At 42.9% G+C, this 20,818-nt stretch overlaps 1 protein-coding gene and 1 long non-coding RNA gene across 10 annotated transcripts in view; one reads left to right on the forward strand and one right to left on the reverse strand.

The window, feature by feature from the left end:
- The window catches only part of nav2a (neuron navigator 2a), a 190,079-nt gene that overhangs the window by 143,521 nt on the left and 25,740 nt on the right, over positions 1–20,818 (forward strand). For 7 of the 9 annotated variants that reach the window (XM_074624398.1, XM_074624408.1, XM_074624449.1 and 4 more), the window contains 7 exons: positions 491–556; positions 2,599–2,643; positions 3,146–3,306; positions 6,690–6,875; positions 10,789–10,841; positions 16,098–16,121; positions 16,622–16,696. In XM_074624398.1, coding sequence (XP_074480499.1) covers positions 491–556; positions 2,599–2,643; positions 3,146–3,306; positions 6,690–6,875; positions 10,789–10,841; positions 16,098–16,121; positions 16,622–16,696 — 610 coding nt within the window. The remainder of the gene's footprint in view (positions 1–490; positions 557–2,598; positions 2,644–3,145; positions 3,307–6,689; positions 6,876–10,788; positions 10,842–16,097; positions 16,122–16,621; positions 16,697–20,818) is intronic. The other 2 variants (XM_074624419.1, XM_074624428.1) reach the window with 2 other exon arrangements.
- Positions 1–20,818, reverse strand: part of LOC141761517 (uncharacterized) — a 161,441-nt gene that overhangs the window by 103,070 nt on the left and 37,553 nt on the right. The window lies entirely within an intron of this gene.

Genomic DNA, 20,818 nt, shown 5'->3' on the forward strand with positions numbered 1-20,818 from the left:
TCTGATAAATATTTTGGACTTTGTAATGGACTTTCTTTTAACTTTCTGATAATGATACTGTCACTGAAAGACCTAAATACCTCTTCCATCATTGGCCCCAGTTCTGACATGAACTCCTTTTAAAGTACCCAGAATGGAGATGATGCAGAAAGCATCGGTCGTGGCGAGGCGTCGCTTCTTGTTTGCTGTTGTGTCCACGCTCGAGCAGAGCCAAAATCCCGTGGCGTCCTCAGTCGATTCCACAGTCATTGTGGCGGATTCCATCATGACAGGTTGACTGTGTAATGTGACAGGAATGTCTCAGAGAGAACTTAATAGCATCTGGAGTCTTTGAGGCTATGACATCACCCTCCTCACTGAGTTTTCTCATTAACTTCACTGGTGAAGAATCTCACAGACAGTTGACCTCTGCTCTGAAGGATTTACTTTATTCTCTAAAACTTTCTTTCTCTGTGTCTGTTGTACGTTTTTCCCTCCTGTCTTCCATCAGTCCCCTCTCCTCCCCCTCCGCTAGCCCTATATTCAGCCGAAACACGCTGCCTCGGAAGCAGGACAGGTAAATGTACCTGTGTGCAGTGTTAGGCTTCTGGTGTGGAGGTTCCTACTAAACCACCACCTGCTGCCGCACAGAGAGAACACAGTAGAGAGAACACAGTAGAGAGAACACAGTAGAGAGAACACAGTAGAGAAGCTGTGTGATATAGATTATTGGGTTTTTTCTGTGGTGTGTCGCTCTGTGTGATAGCTTGTGGTTATTTTTAGGACCTCTTGCTCCTGTATGAATGGACATTTCTGAATGAGTTTCAGTGTGAGGTTGTCTGTGTGGATGTTGCCAGCTCCCCTGTTTTTGTTCAGTGGTCCGTGTGTCCATGCTGCCACCTCGTGGTACAGTTTGTATGTGCAGATTCACCCTCATGGGCATAGGATGTTTATCATTGATTTTACACTGCAAAAATCTCTCTGAGCCCTGAGGAATTCAAATATTCAGCCAGTTTGATGAGATACATTACTGTCTTTAAACTTTAAACTTTACTGTTTCAGGAATTGTCCATAGTCCAGTGTCTTTTTTTCCAGTGTAGCAATCTGCCTTCCTTCAAGAACATCTGGTGACAAGTTGAGAGAGGCAGAGTTTTTTCACTTGTTTTAGGACTGGAGTAAAAGTCAGAAATGACTTGGCAAGATGGAGATTTTTTTGCATTGTATAAGTTGGGATGTACAAGTGTGGATAAGAACGATGGGCCCCATGCAAGAACATTTTCGTATTCTTGTCTTAGCTTTGTCTTACTGTTTTTCCGTACTGTGGGCTCGTACAAGTGAGCAACGTCAGGTTCAGCAAACGCTCCTAACTTCAGATAACCGTGTAAATGACCCGATGATGAATGCCACCTGTGCATATAAGCGCACTTTCAAGAGAAGTATAAATTTGCATAATTAACGACCCAATGATACCATTTAAGGCTCCTCGTGCATCTGTCTCTGCTATATCTGCAAGCTGTCTGAAGACACGCTCTCTTCCAAGAGCCTGACGCCTATCCAAAAGAAGTCAGTCAGCCATAACGCACCTAGTAACACTTCCCGTTGACTTTACTATATACAGAGTAGGACTGTCAATCGATTCAAATATTTAATCGCAAATTAATCGCACATTTTTTATCTGTTCAAATGTCACCTTAAAGGGAGATTTAACAAGTATTCAATCCTCTTATCAACATGGGAATGGACAAATATTCTTGCGTTTTGCAATATGATTTCCAATAATATATTTATTATTGGAAATCATTAAACAACTCAAAACAATGACAGATATTGATCCAGAAACCCTCACAGGTACTGCATTTAACATAAAACAATATGCTCCAATCATAACATGGCAAACTGCAGCCCAACAGGCAACAACAGCTGTCAGTGTGTCAGTGTACTGACTTGACTATGACTTGCCCCAAACTGCATGTCATTATCATAAAGTGGGCATGTCTGTAAAGGGGAGACTCGTGGGTACCCATAGAACCCATTTACATTCACTGATCTGGAGGTCAGAGGTCAAGGGACCCCTTTGAAAATGGCCATGCCAGTTTTTCCTCGCCAAAATCTAGTGTAAGTTTGGAGCGTTATTTAACCTCCTTCATGACAAGCTAGTTGGTTGGTACCGATGGATTCCTTAGGTTCTAGTTTCATATGATACCAGTATCTTCACTCTAGCTTTAAAACTGAGCTGCTACAACCAACGCGTTATTATCGCGTTAACTTTGACAGCCCTACTTCAAAGTATAATGAAATATACAATCCATTATTAAAAAACTTGGGTTTGGATAACAGCAGACTAACTGCACATGACTCCTACGACAGGTCTGGACCACTCGGAAATTGTGTTGTTCAAAATATGAGAAAATAGGTGAATGCGACAAGTTCTCCTAATCACTCGTACAAGCCACACAAGAACCAATCTGTTGGTTTGAGTGGCTCTTGCATGAGGCCCATTGTCTTTGCAGGTTGAAAGAAAGGAAATAGTATTAGGTAGTCCTTGAGAGATGCAGCCACATGTTTCCTTGTCTCCTTCCCTCTTTTGCTTTCCTCCTCTGAAGTGTTTCTCTCCCACAGCGGGCCACACTGTGGTAGAAACACTCTGCCTAAGAAAGGACTCAGGTACTGACCTCACTTCCTGCTGGACATGTTGCGCTTTCACACACTGGTTCACCCAATTGTCTTCTGTCTTGTCATTTATTTCTGCGTCCACATTCACTGTTCGAGGCTGGTGTTTTTGTGTGGCACTTGGCACATGTGTTGTTGTGTTGTGCTTCTGTGACGAGGCACGTCACAGAGCCGTCACTGTGTTGTGCTGTAGCAGGCCTGATCTTAGGGGTCACATTTGATTTGGCTTCTTTTCTGCTTTTTTCCCCCCGCTTCTGTTGCTCACAGCTGAGAATCAGTTGATGTTCACCCTGTTGTAATTCCTTGTTTCGGCGTCCTTTTAGATCCCGGCTACTAATCTGGCTGCTTAAGAGAAAAAAAATCCACCTCACTGATTGTAAAAAGTCCGAAAAATCTGAATCATCTTGTCCTGTAAAAACACAGTATTCACACTGCACCTGTTCTGTTTGTGTGTCTTCTTTGCTTCCACTTTAATCTTTTCTTGCACTTCCTGTAGGTACGGCCCGTCCCCACAGCTGCGAGGTCACGAGGAGGCCCGTGATTGGCTGCGCTCCCACTCCACCAGCGGGCTGCAGGAATCAGTCAGTAACTCCCCGTTCTCCCCCAGCTCCAGCCTCACCTCCCCCTCCGGCACTCGCTTCAACTTTGGACAGCTCGGTATGCCACACACACACACACACACACACACACACATACACACACACACCAAAACCCAGCACGCCATGCGTGTTTACTTCAATCACACAGTATGTTTGTTCTCTGTTGGATGAGACAAACTCAAACCTGTGAAACAATATCTGGATTCAGTGCATAACCTCAAAGTGCATGGCCATGAAGCTGTTGACAATGCCCCCTTCACAAGCTGTCTGAAGACACGCTCTCTTCCAAGAGCCTGACGCCTATCCAAAAGAAGTCAGTCAGCCAAAACGCACCTGGTTACACTTCTATATACAGAGTAGGACTGTCAATAGATTCAAATATTTAATCGCAAATTAATATTTGTATTATAATTATAAGTTTTTATCTGTTCAAATGTACCTTAAAGGGAGATTTATCAAGTATTTAATCCTCTTATCAACATGGGAGTGGACAAATATTCCTGCTTTTTATGCAAATGTATATATATATTTATTATTGAAAATCAATTAACAACACAAAACAATGACAGATATTGATCCAGAAACCCTCACAGGTACTGCATTTAGCATAAAACAATATGCTCAAATCATAACATGGCAAACTGCTAGAGATGCTCTAAAAATATTCAATACCTTCCGTTGTATGCAGAGTAGTACCACCAAAAATACTTCACACATAAATGGCCTCTTCTACACTACAACACTTAGTTTGGAAAAATATGTTTTTGCATTATTTTGGTGATTTTGTGTCGGGAAAAATATATGAATATTTTTATAGCATCTCTTTTCGGCGTTGCACTTTGTAGACGGTCCCTGACCACTCGTCTCACAGCCACTCGTCTCACAGCTGCACATAGAGACCAATGTTATGTGTCCGGCTCGTTGAGATATAAATGAGGATGTAGCTCGTTGTCTACCTCACTACGGTTAGAAAGAGCCCTCGTTGGTGTTTTAACAACGTTTCGGTTATGAGTTATTGATCCAGGAAGTTTGAAACTGTCAATATCTTTCACACTTTACCGAAGTTAGTTTGTCTGCAGTCATGTCTTCTTCCCTGAGACACACTCTTTTATTGTTTCAAAAAACTACCTACTGATCCATGTCCATCACCTTCAGTTACACAGCAGCACCGTCCTCATACGCAGCACTGTCCTCATACGCAGCACCGTCCTCATACGCAGCACCGTCCTCATACGCAGCACCGTCCTCATACGCAGCACTGTCCTCATACGTAGCACCGTCCTCATAAGCAGCACCGCCCTCATACGCAGCATCGTCCTCATACGCAGCACCGTCCTCATACGTAGCACCGTCCTCATAAGCAGCACCGTCCTCATACGTAGCACCGTCCTCATACGCAGCACCGTCCTCATATGCAGCACCGTCCTCATAAGCAGCATCGTCCTCATACGCAGCACCGTCCTCATACGCAGCACCGTCCTCATAAGCAGCACCGTCCTCATAAGCAGCACCGTCCGCAGCACTGTCCTCATAAGCAGCACCGTCCTCATATGCAGCACCGTCCTCATACGCAGCACCGTCCTCATACGCAGCACCGTCCTCATACACAACACCGTCCTCATAAGCAGCACCGTCCTCATAAGCAGCACCGTCCTCATACGCAGCACTGTCCTCATAAGCAGCATCGTCCTCATAAGCAGCACCGTCCTCATACGCAGCACAGTCCTCATAAGCAGCACCGTCCTCATAAGCAGCACCGTCCTCATAAGCAGCACCGTCCGCAGCACCGTCCTCATTCGCAGCACCGTCCTCATAAGCAGCACCGTCCGCAGCACCGTCCTCATTCGCAGCACCGTCCTCATTCGCAGCAACGTCCGCAGCACCGTCCTCATTCGCAGCACCGTCCTCATACGCAGCACCGTCCGCAGCACTGTCCTCATACGCAGCACCGTCCTCATAAACAGCACCGTCCTCATACGCAGCACCGGAGCACCGTCCTCATACGCAGCACCGTCCTCATACGCAGCACCGTAGCACCGTCTTCATAAGCAGCACCGTCCTCATACGCAGCACCGGAGCACCGTCCTCATACGTAGCACCGTCCTCATACGCAGCACCGTAGCACCGTCCTCATACGCAGCACCGTAGCACCGTCCTCATACGCAGCACCGTCCTCATACGTAGCACCGTCCTCATACGTAGCACCGTCCTCATACGCAGCACCGTCCTCATACGCAGCACCGTTCACCGTCCTCATAAGCAACACCGTCCTCATTCGCAGCACCGTCCTCATACGTAGCACCGTCCTCATACGTAGCACCGTCCTCATACACAGCACCGTCCTCATACCATGGATGTATACCTCATACGCGCTCTTACACAACTTCCGGTCGCACAATATGAAAAAGGGGGCGTTTTTTGTTTCTGACTTCTAGTGATTTTATTTTCGTTAAGTTCTGATAAAGAAAAACAACTTGTCTTTCAATTTTAGTTTTTGTATGAAATGAAAATCAAATAACCACTCATTTTTTGTATTTTAATATTTGTTTGTGAAAGGAAAATGGAATGACCAAAAGATACACTGAGCGTAGACAGAAAGGACTACAATATGTATTTGAGAGCAACATTCACAAGGTCATTTGTCGGGGGAGTATTGTCAATGACGAGGAAATTAAAATCAAAACAAAAGCTCACCGCTCACCACATCGTGGGGTTGATCCATACACTGGATCTCACAAATTCATATTAATTAATATTCAACAGTCTTTGTTTTGCTAATGTGCTAAGCTAGCTAACTTTATTAGCATCTTACCTTGGAGCAAATGAAGTTGAGATTTTCTTGATCTTCGATGGATTCATCAGCGTGTGAGGTGTTCCATATCCGACATGGCTCCTCTTAGGAGAAGATACTCCACCCCTCTCTAAACATTGAGGACATCTGCTGTTGGACACATCGAAAGCTTGACAGGCCTCCGGCTGCGCCTAGTTACGTTTGCTAACGTAAGATTGGACAGTGGCCATTCTAGCGAAGGGCTTAGCGAAGGATCAACTAGGAGGTGGCGGTTTGTGAGTGAGAGAAACGCAACTTGATTTAGCTTCTGTTCAATACTAATGGTTCTAGAGTCATGTCTTAATACTGTGTATCATCAGTGGATGATTGATTAAAGATGTTTATAAAGCAAAAATGACAAATTCTGGATTCAGCCTCTCAAATTTGAGGAGTTGCTGCTTTTCTCTGTTTTATATCAATGTAAACTGAAAATCTTTTGGTTTTGGACTCATGGTCGGACCAGTGATCTCTGAAGGTTTCACTATGTACTAATGGTCGTGTTTCACAGTTTTCTGACATGTTATAGACTAAACAATAGATCCCAAAACTATATCAATGATGAAAGAAAAATCCTTATGACATATATCATTTCCATATCATCATTTTCACAGCATCCAGCCCGACCTCGGCAGCTCAGATCAACCTCGCCGGTCTGCGCAACAACAGCCTGACCAATCAGGACGTCTCCTTTGACCCTTGCAGCAGCGAAAACCGACTGAGGAACTCATGCATGTCGCTGGACGAGAAGACTCGCACCATGAGCAGGTCGGGCTCCTTCAGGGACGGCTTTGAGGAAGGTAAGAGGAGACAAGAGAAGGATGGATGGATATATGAGACATATTCAGTGACTCTGTGTGAGTCCTGGTCCTGTTGGTGTTATCTGTAATTACAATGTAATCCTGCATACTCCCGTCTCTCTCCGACTCTGAAACCTCCCCTTCCTTATTCCACATGTCCGTGCCAAAAGAGTTATTATTCCGTTTGTTTAGAGAACATTAGGAGGGATTCAATCTCTCCTCTAAGAAAAGCCCTCCATCCCCTTAGAAATCCATAATCAGCTTTAGTGCAGCTTTGTTTTTTTTCATAAGCTTGTTTATTGGGAAAAAGTACTCAGCCGCTGGAGTCTTCTCAATCCTCAGGGCTATTATAGAAACACAGCGCTTTGATTCAGAGGAACACACCAGGAGTGAGAGGGAGGAAGGTGTAGTATTGTGTTGAAAATGCTTCTCTTAATGGGAAAAATTCAGCCTTAAACACTTAAATAATGTTAACTAGCCAACACTTAAATAATGTTAACTAGCCACAGTTGGGAGTGAATTTGCATTTCAGTAAACTGCAATATAAATAATAAGCCACAATGTAAACAGTTAAACACAGCGTAATACAGCCGCAAGACAATTAAAGTGCACAAGCCTCCATTTTTCACGATGACAAAAACTGTCAAACAATCAATCCAAAAAGTTTCCAAGGTTGTCAATAGGTTTTCTGGGAAATGTATTTAATCTGTAACTGAAGTAGCACATAAATTCACAGGTCTTTACACCGGGGGGCGTGACAGATAAACAACACCAAAATACAGAATACTTTGTGAATATAATATGTCTAGAGCTTTTATTCTGAAAAGTAAGAAAGGAAGGAGTGGATCTCGTATAAACTGCCTTTGTCAAGGTTGAAAGGAGTAATAAGAAGCCCCCAGGAAGAGCACCGGGCCCGTGACGCAAATTTTTGCAGTGGCCAAACGGCGTTACTACAACCTCTTTGTCCGTCATGTGATGTCATCGGGCCCAAAAAGACTTTTTCTCATAGACTTACATTGGGAAAGAGATGTCTGCAAATCAGCGTATAATTTAGTTTTTTTATGTAAATCAACGTCCCAGTATGAACACTCAAATAGTCCTTATTTAAATCATCAGGTCCTAAAAGTTGTAAAACGCACTAATAGCTGAATCCAGAGTTATTTCCCTTCCTCTGTTCATGTGAATGAAACCCAGACCGAGGCCGGAGCGAGGACTGGGAGGAGGGCTGAAGCGAGAGCTGGAGTGAGGTCTGGGAGGAGGAGTGAAAGGAAACACGACTGCGTTTGCATACTGTAATATCTCAGTGGAAATAGTATGCAATCGGTTTCATACTATCAGTTTCATTCTAACATTTCGGACATTCTGAAAAAAAAAATCTCACCTAATGTTTCAGTCTACTAAAATATGTTGGTATAGAATTTTGGACGCAAGCCTGGTCTCATCCACTCAGAGGTCTTTGAACCCAAGTCAAGACAGTCAAGTCCCAAGTCGTAAACTTTGAGTTTCAAGTCCTAAACAAGTCAAAATGTGCTCTTCACCAAATGTAATGCCATTTTAACAACAGAGTAATAATATATTAAATTCACAAAAATCATGAATGCTTTTTACAATTTGTATTTATTTATTAAAACAAGTGCGACTGAACTCAATCATAAAAAAAGAAAGATCTTAGGATTTAAGTGTCGACTTGCTGGGAATGAATAGCATTAACGTTAGTTGATTCTGGTCTGTGGCACACTTTATAAATAACATACTTTTAATCTTTGGGCTTGGGGGAAGGTATCAAGTATTTTCAAGTCAAAAGGCTCAAGTCAAGAGAAGGCACGAGTCACTGCTGTTAAAGTCCAAGTCGAGCTACAAGTCTTTTTTTATTTTGTCAAGTCAAAGTCTAAAATCATCAAATTTGTGACTCGAGTCTGACTCGAGTCCAAGTCATGTGACTCAAGTCCACACGTCTGCATCCACTGATTTCACAAGTCAATCAATATAAACATTCAGAGTCCATAAAAAGAGTATTCATAACCAAGAAAATGCTTCAACATCAATATGTCCACGTTGTAGGAACCAGCAAACACTAACTAAATATACTGTATATATATATATATATATATATATATATATATATATATAAATGTATACGTTAAATGTATTTGAAAACTGTGTAAAGACCAGTGAGCCGTGTGTTTGTCTTATCATGTATATGAAGGTTCATTCAATCGTCTAAGAGAAGAAGACAGCTGTCAATCATCTACTTTAAAAGACGTGCCTGAGCTTTTCCTGCTATTATGACGCTATTATACAAATGCACAGGTAGCACCTACCTAATGTGCGCATGCACAATAACACAGACACAAACGTATTATTATTGCGCCCCCCAGTAGCATATATGACTCCTTTTTTCCCAGCTCCATGAGTCTGTCTTCCCTTTCAGAGGAGGAGGTAATTACAGGGATCACAGGGAGAGGCGTGAGAGAGACCTGATGACATACAAGAAAGCTCACACATAACTTTCCCTCTCTGTGTGAGTGTGTGTTGGATCACAGCGTGTAGGTCTGGAGGACATGCCGTTTGTGTGTATATGTGCATGTTGCTGAGGTGTAGAGTTACCCGACCGTTGTTAGATTGACAGGACAAAAGTCACATCATCCACCCAACACTTTGTCCTGTGTGAGAGCAACACTGTCACCCCCCCCCCACACACACACCTTCGCCGGTGCACACTTCTCGCAGCAGCACCTCAGCTACTGGGAGAGGGAGACCACAGACCCTTGGGTGGTGTCCACTCTGTCCAAGGGATACACACTACGGTTACGAAGCCAGCTACCCACTTTCTGCAGGGTCAGAATGTCTGTGGTCAGAGATCCCGCAAAATCCCTGGCCCTCAGCCAGGAAGTAGTAGCGAAAAACGCCATAGAGCCTGTAGAGTGGCATACACGGCTCAGTGGGTTCTATTCGGTGTATTTTCTAATTCCGAAGAAGGATGGTGGATTTCGCCCAATCCTAGACTTGAGGGGGTTGAACAAGTTTTTAAAGGTCCTGCCATTCTGAATGTTACGGATGGCAGATGTTCTCCAGTAAATTGCACAGGGGGGCAGGTTTGTATCAATAGATCTCAAGGATGCCTATTTTCACATGCCTATCGACCCAGATTATTTTCTTGATTAATCAATTAATTGTTTGGTTAATAAAATGTCTTGAAATGTTCGTTTCCTTCAACCAACAATCCAAAACCCAAATCTATTCAGTTTGCTGTCATGTATGACGATCATCACATTAGAGAAGCTGGAACAGGAAGTGTTGGGCATTTTTACTTGAAAAAAAAAAAAAAAATGTCAGAATAGCTGCCAATTAATCCAAAAGACTTATGGATCGTCACTTCAGGTCTTAAAACAACCAATAAGTGTGGTTAAAAGATCTTACACAAAGTGATTGTTGAGATTGTTGATTGTTAAACCAGACAGCAGTGAGTCTAAATGAATATTTTCCTTTTCATGTGGCTCCCAGCACACCTTGCTGTCTAGACCGAGTCCTCAGTAAGCTAACGTCTGCTCCCTCTGTGAGGCGAATGAATGAATGAACCTGCTGGGATCAGCCCGACCTCTCTGTGTGATTGATGACATCACGCCGCTGATCCTCTCTGATCTGATCCCAGGCAGGAAACAGTGCTGGCGTTGTGTCCTGGCCTCTGATGTTTGATCAGTGGCTGACTCATTAGCAGAGTAATGCTCAGACTGCTGTTGGTTGCGCCACTGTAGGAGTTTTATCTTTATGACCGCAGAGGAGCAGTGTTGGGTGGGCAGGGCGGAGCAGAGTGGGGGGTTTGTGTGGGGGTTCTGTTGATAATTCTGCTACTGCTTTGTGTACAGATGTACTCTCTAATCCCCACTTTTGTTTGTGGTTTTTGTCTCCTCAGTTCATGGATCATCCCTGTCTCTGGTCTCTAGCACTTCTTCCATTTACTCCACGGTGAGTACAAAAAACGCCAAGAGGTCATTTAAGGATGGATGTTATGTGAATTATTTTTGAATCCTGGTGCATATTATACCTTCAATACTGATAACAGTATAGAAACAATGTTTTTTGTTTAAATTACATTAATTTTGGGGTACATTTGGTTTCACCGGTACATCGATTGTCCACTAGAGAGCACTGACAAGTTTGTTTTTCAACTGTAAAACATCCTGTTCAGGACATATCTCGGTCACAACCCTTTAATAACCAAATATGTTTGTTTCTCTGGGCTCTTGGTGGCCCAGGTATTAGGGCACATACCCAACCCAGTCTCACTCCCAACGCGTCAAGTACCACAGCTTGGTACCTACACATTTACAGATTTATGTACACATTTACAGGTACATACACGTTGTACTTGGTACCTACACATTTACAGATTTATGTACACATTTACAGATTTGTCTACACATTTACAGATTGAGAACAATTACATGACTCTCCAAACAAATTTGCAATTTTCTATGTAAAAAATCTTTGTAATAGCCCCATACTAACGGCAGTTACATAACAAACGTAGGCTGCTTATTTTATGTAACAAACATACTTATTTTAACCCAAACCACAATCCTTTCCTAAACCTAACCACAAGTAAACCTAAAAATTAAGTAAACTATGTAATCAAGGCAAAAATAGACAAAAAACAACCATAGAGACATTTTAAAAACAATATCGATATTTTGACTCTCAAATATGGATATTGGTATCAAAAGTACAGATATATGTTCTTTAGAGAGAGAAGAGAAAACAAAACACAGCTCTGTATAAATATTGCATCATCTCATTTTAGAAAACCTTTACAAAGCCGTGAGTGTATCAGTTCAGATTGCTCCACCAGAGCAACCAGTTTCTGCTTTTGCCTATGGAATTATGACATTTTGAGTATTTGAGTTGGCAAACACGCTGTTACACATTTCCCCTCTAATCCATCCAGATATCTGACTCAAACACCCTGTGAGAAAAAGGTTTGGCAAACTTAGGGACAGCCCACACAGTAGCCAATCAGGGCCCAGTCTTCACAGCATAGCTCCTCCCCCCTCTGTGGGCTAGTTTACTCACCTGGGCAGGTGTAGCAGAGAAACACTCTCAGACATTGGATCTCTGCTCGCGCTGGCTGGTCCTCGGAGCTGGAGAGGTTTGAAATCAGAGGGGGAACAGAGTTGAGACAAAAATGATGGCGACTTTATCCCTGACGGGCACCGTCACGTCCTGGCAACAAACGGTAGGGATGAGGAGGATGACTAGACTTCACATTAGACTTCATTCTGCTTTTTGATTTGCTCTGTGTTAGTTAAACTAAGCTAAATCTGACATATCTGACTGAGGCTGTGGATTCATGTGCTTCGTATCTGAAAAAAAGACTCTAATATTTGGAAATTCTGGAAACACCATCAAAAAACAATTTTGCTGCTGCCATTTTTTTTTCAACTTATTTTCCTTTTTTCCTGTTCATTTTTGCTAGTGTGTAAAAACTTTGCTTGACTGCCATGATGTTTATAGCTTATGGGATTGTTTTTGTTTGTGAAGTCCTGGTCCAGGGTTTTGCATCAGAGTGAGATGTCTGTGTCTGTGTTTTCAGACAGACTGTTTGGCTGCTCTGTTAGTGTATCTAGGATCAACTGGTCATGTGTGTGCGTGACTGACAGCTCTGTTTGGGTGTGTAGACCATGTGTGGACAGATGCCACTTTGTACTCATGCCTCAAAACACTCTTTACTCACTGTTATACATGCACAGACATATTAGGCTGTCGGAACCTGTTTTAGTGGTTGGTAGGCGGAACCACATGAAAAATCATTAATTATTCCTTGTTCTGCTTTGTTGCTTCTGTCACAACACAAGCGCTGCGTTCAGGCCTCCCACAAGCCTTAAAAATACTGAAAGACTGTGGATTAAAAAAAAAAAAATGCACAATCCTCTAAATGTCTTATTTTAATATTAGAAAATGTGGTATTAGAATGCATATAGTGATCAAATATCATGGGATAAATGAGTCAGATGTGTTAATTACGAAGCAAATGCAGAAGTTCATAGTGAAAATGTTGTAAAATAAAATCCCCAAAACAGTACTGTATAGGCACTAGGGGTGTGACGATTGACTCAGCTCAAGATACGACACGATATTATTACAATAACTTTAACAAAACTTGAATAATGAAAATATATGACTGAAAAGTAGCTTTTTACTCAAAAGACACAAAATGCAAAACTATGCTGTTGTCTGCCCTATAGTTCTATCAGTCCTTCCTCCTGTCCTCTCTCCTCCATCAGTCAGTAACAGTCCTTCCTCCTGTCCTTTCTCCTCCATCAGTCAGTATCAGTCCTTCCTCCTGTCCTCTCTCCTCCATCAGTCAGTAACAGTCCTTCCTCCTGTCCTCTCTCCTCCATCAGTCAGTAACAATCCCTTCTCCTGTCCTTTCTCCTCCATCAGTCAGTAACAGTCCTTCCTCCTGTCCTTTCTCCTCCATCAGTCAGTAACAGTCCTTCCTCCTGTCCTTTCTCCTCCATCAGTCAGTATCAGTCCTTCCTCCTGTCCTCTCCTCCATCAGTCAGTAACAGTCCTTCCTCCTGTCCTTTCGCCTCCATCAGTCAGTAACAGTCCTTCCTCCTGTCCTTTCTCCTCCATCAGTCAGTAACAGTCCTCCCTCCTGTCCTCTGTCCTCCATCAGTCAGTAACAGTCCTTCCTCCTGTCCTTTCTCCTCCATCAGTCAGTAACAGTCCTCCCTCCTGTCCTCTGTCCTCCATCAGTCAGTAACAGTCCTTCCTCCTGTCCTTTCTCCTCCATCAGTCAGTAACAGCCCTTCCTCCTGTCCTTTCTCCTCCATCAGTTAGTAACAGTCCTCCCTCCTGTCCTCTGTCCTCCATCAGTCAGTATCAGTCCTTCCTCCTGTCCTCTCTCCTCCATCAGTCAGTAACAGTCCTTCCTCCTGTCCTTTCGCCTCCATCAGTCAGTAACAGTCCTTCCTCCTGTCCTTTCTCCTCCATCAGTCAGTAACAGTCCTCCCTCCTGTCCTCTGTCCTCCATCAGTCAGTAACAGTCCTTCCTCCTGTCCTTTCTCCTCCATCAGTCAGTAACAGTCCTCCCTCCTGTCCTCTGTCCTCCATCAGTCAGTAACAGTCCTTCCTCCTGTCCTTTCTCCTCCATCAGTCAGTAACAGTCCTCCCTCCTGTCCTTTCTCCTCCATCAGTTAGTAACAGTCCTTCCTCCTGTCCTTTCTCCTCCATCAGTCAGTAACAGTCCTTCCTCCTGTCCTTTCTCCTCCATCAGTTAGTAACAGTCCTTCCTCCTGTCCTTTCTCCTCCATCAGTTAGTAACAGTCCTCCCTCCTGTCCTCTGTCCTCCATCACTCAGTATCAGTCCTTCCTCCTGTCCTCTGTCCTCCATCAATCCCACGAAAAGTTGTTATGAACTTTGGTGAAGTGGCGCTCGACTGACACGTTCGACTGACACACTCGACTGACACGCTCGCATCGCAAATGAGAAGCACACATTTGTCATTGATGTTCATGAGAAAAAAAGTTCTCATGTATTTTTTTGCCTTTTATTGTCTATTTTCTGCAGCCATTGTCAAATCTGGTGCGCGCTTGCTAGTCTAACATCTCCTAATGTTACGCTGTCACTGTTGTAACAAAACTTTAAAGCAGCGTAACTGGTTTAATTGACAGCTGATTGACAAATAATAATCTTGTTTCAGAAGGGGGCGGGATGTCTGTGTACTTTGATTGGATAGAAATTCAAACAGGTTTAAATGACTTTGTGTTATCAACTTTATGCACATATTCTTTGAACCTTTAGCGAGCCACTCAGCTACTGCAAGCTACAAGTATCGAGCTACTTGTTGGAGCCCCCCTGCCTTAAATGTATTAAATTCTTGAAAAAAAACATCAAATCTATAATTTTTGACATGATAATAGCCTCTTCCAAATTGTTCTGTTGACACGTTTTTATAGAAAATCAAGACAGTCGTGTTGTTTTTGACGCTACCACTGGATGGGAAATTTTTAAATTACGCACAGAGAGACAGAGCTTAATGCATCGTACTAGGAAACCCATGCCCACCGGAGGGGAAAAGAATCATTGCCACAATATGCAACCAAGGGCTGAAACGCTAGCAATTGACCTGTAGCTAGCTAAAAACAAATCAGATTCCAACATGACAAAGGATTATTTTAGCACCCTATGTCTACCGGGGGTGCAGCTGATAACTGACATGATGATGGGACAAGTTAGCACACTACTGTAGTTAGCTAAAGCCCTTGCAAACATAATACTGCATAGCTTTCTGATGTATCCACATTCCACTATAACATTAGTGTCATACTGTCAAAATGCTTTAGGATCATTTACAGAAATATATTTAGCCTCAAACTGACATTTGAGTGTCAGGATCCCACAGTTTCCCCATTCTTCCTGCTGATGCCTCACATCTTATTGCCTGTATCCTCAGTGTTTCGGTTCGGCACCTTATAAAAACGTAGTTCTGGCGTCTTTGCCCTGTTGGTAGTGCATCCCACCACAAAGCAGCTTTTAGGCATTTTTCTGTTGTTTGTAAGCAGATAGAATTGGCAAGGAGGCGAGGGAGAGCAATACATTGTTTTCCCCTCCGGTGTGGGCGGGGCTTAATTATGCTCTGTCTCTATTAAAGGTGTTGAATTTACATCAAACTTTAGCTTCAACAATGAACATGTTTTGTTTCTGTAAATTTGACCAGTCACTATAAAGAAGTTGTAAAAACAGCTCCAGTCTCTTCCAGATGCAGTTTCAGTGCCCGTTGCAGCTTGTTTACATGTAAATGTTGCTGTTGCACGTTTCAGCAGCAGCAGCAGGGTGTGTTCATGTGTTCATGCGAGCGTTTGTTTTGCCTGCTCACACTCTGTATGTATTTGGCTACCTGTCTTTTCTTACTATTGTTCTGTGTGCGGTCTATAGAGACAATGGGATTCTCTTTCTCACACACACACTCTCTCATAGATGAGTGAAATGCCTTCAGGAGGAGATCTCTGCTTTCCAGACATATTACACCAGACAATCTCCTCCAAGGTTTATACAGTCCGTCTCCATGGAGCTAATAAATCAAACCGGAGTCAGGACATGTGCATGGTCTGACCTCCAGCAGCTTCAACTGCTCTTCTTTGTCATCAAAGCATGTCAGAATCCAGTCAGTGTGCCCTCAAATGATTTTCTCTTCTTCTGATGTTTGTTTTTTACAGAATGAGGAGAAGTCTCAGTCGGAGGTAAGCGTCCGCCCGCCCACAGCACTTTATCTTTCTCAGCTCTTTAATTTTCTGTGTGCAGTGGCTGGACTTGTTGGAACATGGGGGCGTTTTCACAGTTGTATCTAGTTACACGTGTAGCTGTATTGTGACTGACCCTGTAACAGGCTCTGGTTCCTCTCTGAACACCTGTATGTGCTCTTTTATGCATGTTTCATCTCTTCACCTGAACATATCACAGCTCCCATCTCAGAGCCTCCCTCATTTGTGTTGCTACAGTTTATTTGTTCTTTTATGTGTCTGGATGCGTGCGTGCGTGCGTGCGTGCGTGCGTGCGTGCGTGCGTGCGTGCGTGCGTGCGTGCGTGCGTGCGTGCGTGCGTGCGTGCGTGCGTGCGTGCGTGCGTGTGTGTGTGTGTATATGTATGTGTGTGTGTGTTTGACATCGCATGCTTTTTATGGAGCAGCCATGTACACTTTTGTCTTGGCACTTTTTGATGTCGTGCTTTTTTGCTTCCTCAGATCCGCAAGCTGCGTCGGGAGCTGGACGCCTCCCAGGAAAAGGTTTCCGCCCTGACGACGCAGCTGAGTGCCAATGTAAGTGAGACACACACACACACACACACACACACACACACACACACACACACACACACACTCCCAGTGGTGGAAAGTAACTAAGTACATTTACTCAAGTACAATTTTGAGGTACTTGTACTTTACTTGAGTATTAGCATTTTCTGACACTATATACTTCTTCTCCACACACTTCAGAGGGAAATATTGTATTACATTTTTACTGCACTACATTTATTTGATAACATAGTTACTTTGCAAATTCAGATTATTAATACAAAATACAGTATAGATTAACTACTAAATTAGGATATAGAATATTATGTATTACACCACCCAGCAGTATATAAAGTACCTGAAATCAGCCCCACCTTACACATTAATGCATCAATAAATATAATCCAGTGGTGTTATATTGCTCCATTCTGTATAATGACTTCTTTCACTGATGGTACTTAAAGTATATTTTGATGAAAATACCTTTGTACTTTTACTTCAGTAATATTTTAAATGCAGGACTTGTAACAGAATATTTTTACGCTGTGGTATTACTACTTTTACTGAAGTAAATTATTTGGTAATTCTTCCACCACTGCACACTCCTGAACTAACTTATTTGGACGTGTATATTGTCTCCTTCCAGTGTTTATTGTTCCATGAATATAATCACTAATATGCCCATTAAAAAAAAACTAATTTTGTGGTTATATTATCAACAAAAGCTGTGCATCTTTGCCAAGAAATCTGATTTTAAATGATATTATTGAGCTATTTATTACATAGCAAATACAGAGGTCAACAAGGATATACAATACAGTACAATAACCTTATATTTTGATGTTAATAAAATGTACCCGAATTTACGAATATGTAGGATATCATTACTGATATTCCAATATTGCGTGGCAACGTCTGCTGTATTAGCCGTGTGTTTACTACGTGTTTATTTGCATATACAGCGGGGAAGTGGTCACTGGAGACGCATTCTAATACGTGAACAGACGTACTGAAAGCTGTTCACCTGTGATCAGATCACCCAAGACGCATGTTAATGCCAGGTGTGAACAGGGCCTAAAATTTACAGAAGCCCAACATGAGATCCCTATGATGCACTGGGACGACAGTTGCAAGAAAAAACTCCCCTTTAACAGGTAGAAACCTTGGGAAAAATCACCAAAATAAGGGTGTGTTTTTTATATAAACAGGTTGATCTGTTAGAAGTGCACATTCCAACTATAATGTAATTATTAGCTGTTGAAAATTATAATAATGTATTTATGTTATTTATTTCAGAAAATATGCCATGACCTGAAACAGACTAAATTATATTGTTTTGTTAAAAGAATTCAACTTAAAAAAAAGCATCCAACCGATTCCCAAACACACGCAAGTACGTTTGGTGATATTCATCAAATAGCGAGCACTTTACTCCCAGAAGGTGTAATTTCACATCTGGCAGAACCATCAGAAAATCTCTTAAAGCGTCTCCAGACATGATCCTTTCTGCCACCCTGCCTCCTGTATTGCACAAGTCTCGCCACGCTCCGCTGCTGCCTGAGTCAGTGCAAGCTGGTGGTTTGACTGTGGATTAGAGATATGGAGGGAAGGCAGCGGTGTTAGATTACAGCAGAGAGTGTCTCAGCACACTGCTGAGGGACAGTCGCAGATGTGGACTGAAGATTTACAGCTAATGACGCCTGGAATCAAGAAGGTGTGGTGTGAGTGTTGACAGAGGAACACAGACAGAAAACAGAGGAGTTGGTAGTGGGGGGTCATGAGTGTGAGGGAGGGGCTTTGTCTCTTCAAATATTTGATTACACGCCACAGACAGATGATGAATTACCTGTACACGCCTTGAAGCCCCAGAGGCTGCGAATCTAAGAACATCCTCTGCAGCAAAAAGTCACCACTTGAATCACACATGCCATACTCAACTCTCACACACACTTCCTGTAGGCGTCTGCACATCACTTCTAAAGTGAAAAAAATCTAAAGCCTGATACAATATAGTGAAGGACGACCCCGCTCACAAGGGGTGGGGGACAAATCCATACAGCATAGTATTGAGATATTTTGCGTGACAATATTGTATCAATACACGGACGTCAAGTATCTATCTTTTATTATATAAACTAAACCTGGCTGCTATTCAGTCTTTCAGAGGTTGTAGCGGGCTCTTTTAAAGATAGATGGAAGGTTCTGGTATCACATGAAACCCTCAGGAATCCATTGGTACCGACCGTGTCATGATAGCTTGTCGGGAAGAACGCTAAATAGCGCTCTAAAGTTTTAGCAAATTGGTAATTATAGCTTTAAAACAGTCTACATTACTGTCTTTAAAACAGGCTGTAAGGGCTACATTTTGGCGAGGAAAAATTGTCATGGCCTTTTTCAAAGCGGTCCCCTTGACCTCTGACCTCAAGATATGTGAAAGAAAACTCTGAGATGAACGGAGTGAAAACTGTATCTTATTAGATAAATCAGATGTTGACAAACTGCATTATTTGCAGTTGAATAAAGATAATAAATGGCACTATATCTTGTCAGCGCTCATCAAACAATTTGGCGATTTAAGCCGCGGTCTCCACTTAAAGCGCTTTGAGTGGTAGGAAGACTAGAAAAGCGCTATATAAATGCAAGTCCATTTACCATTTACCATTTAACATTTAAAGTCGATTGCATGTCCATCCAGCCCATTACACCGCTGTGTGGTTAAGAATGTAGGCGCAAACAGGAACTTCATGGTGCATTCAGGTGTACCTCGTAGACTCAGAGAAAGTCAAGCTGTTGTTGTAGAGTACCCTCCTGCCATTTCGTGGATCTTCTTTTTGTGGTTTGTCAGTTTTTTCCCTATTTACTGGTGAAATAAGTTAGTTATTACATATTACATGAATTATTTAAATTTGACCATGTGGCCTTAGAGTGGAACATTCCAAAAAAATGTACCCAGCCTCTGTTCCTTCCCCTGCCGCTGTACCCAGCCTCTGTTCCTTCCCCTGCTGCTGTACCCAGCCTCTGTTCCTTCCCCTGCCGCTGTACCCAGCCTCAGTTCCTTCCCCTGCCGCTGTACCCAGCCTCCGTTCCTTCCCCTGCTGCTGTACCCAGCCTCTGTTCTTCCCTGGCGCGTTCGTATGTCTTCACTCCATTATTCCAATGAATCCGTATTTTAGCGAGCGGTGTCTGGAAATTCCTTTTTCCTTGAGCGCCTTTTCGATGCCCACACATGCCTTTCGTTTCTGGACAGTTTCAGTAGCATAGTCATGGTCAAAGAAGAGTTGTTTACCTCTGACCTGTATCTTCTTCTGCCACACTTTCCTGAAAATCATCTCCTTCGTCTCAAACTGCAGAAAGTTGACCACAACTGATCTGGGTTGAATCTGAAGATTGGTTCTTTCTGGTAACTCCAGTTCAGCGCTCAGGAGTTGCTCCAGGTATTTGTCTGTGGAGCTTCCTTCTGTGTCTTCCGGTAGGCCGAAAATACAGATATTATTTCTTCTTGATTGCCCTTTGAGGTCAGTTAGATTCCCTTGCATCTGACGTGTCTGCTCCCACACCGCCGTCAGTGTCTCATTGGCGTCCATCTTCCACTCCTCCAGCTCAGCTATGCGGGTTTGTGCTTCTGTGATGCTCACCTGTTGTGTCTGTAGCTAGCGGTGGTTTTCTGTGAGCTTACGGTCTATTTCTTGCTAAAGATTGTTGATTTCTTCTATCATCTCCCTCTTCAGTTCGACTTTAACCGTATGTAGTTCGTGCCGTAACTCCTGTTTGAGCTCTTTTATATCTTTACTGATGGTAGCGAGGCCCACTCACAGCATCTCTGTGTGGTCTTGTTCCATTTTCTCTGTTGCGTCCTCCTCGTGTTCCCAAGCCTCGTGTTTGGAGTTTACTTTCATTGCAGGTTTTTCCGTGTTTTGTTTTGCTTTTTAGTGTTATTCCGACTTCTTGTATTATATCTTCTCCTCATATCTTACTCTGACTGTCGAGTTACATTTGTTTTGAGGGTTTATTTTAACCGACTTGGGAGAGCAAGTTAATTGTGCGCCTACTCTCTCCGCCATCTTCCCGGAAGTCCCATGTAGCTTTTTAAAGAAGAATTTGAAAGTTTAAATGACAGTTGTGAGGGCATAAAACCAATGACCTGTT

The sequence above is a fragment of the Sebastes fasciatus genome, chromosome 2 (assembly GCF_043250625.1).
Source record: "Sebastes fasciatus isolate fSebFas1 chromosome 2, fSebFas1.pri, whole genome shotgun sequence".
In the NCBI taxonomy this organism is placed as follows: Eukaryota; Metazoa; Chordata; class Actinopteri; order Perciformes; family Sebastidae; genus Sebastes; species Sebastes fasciatus.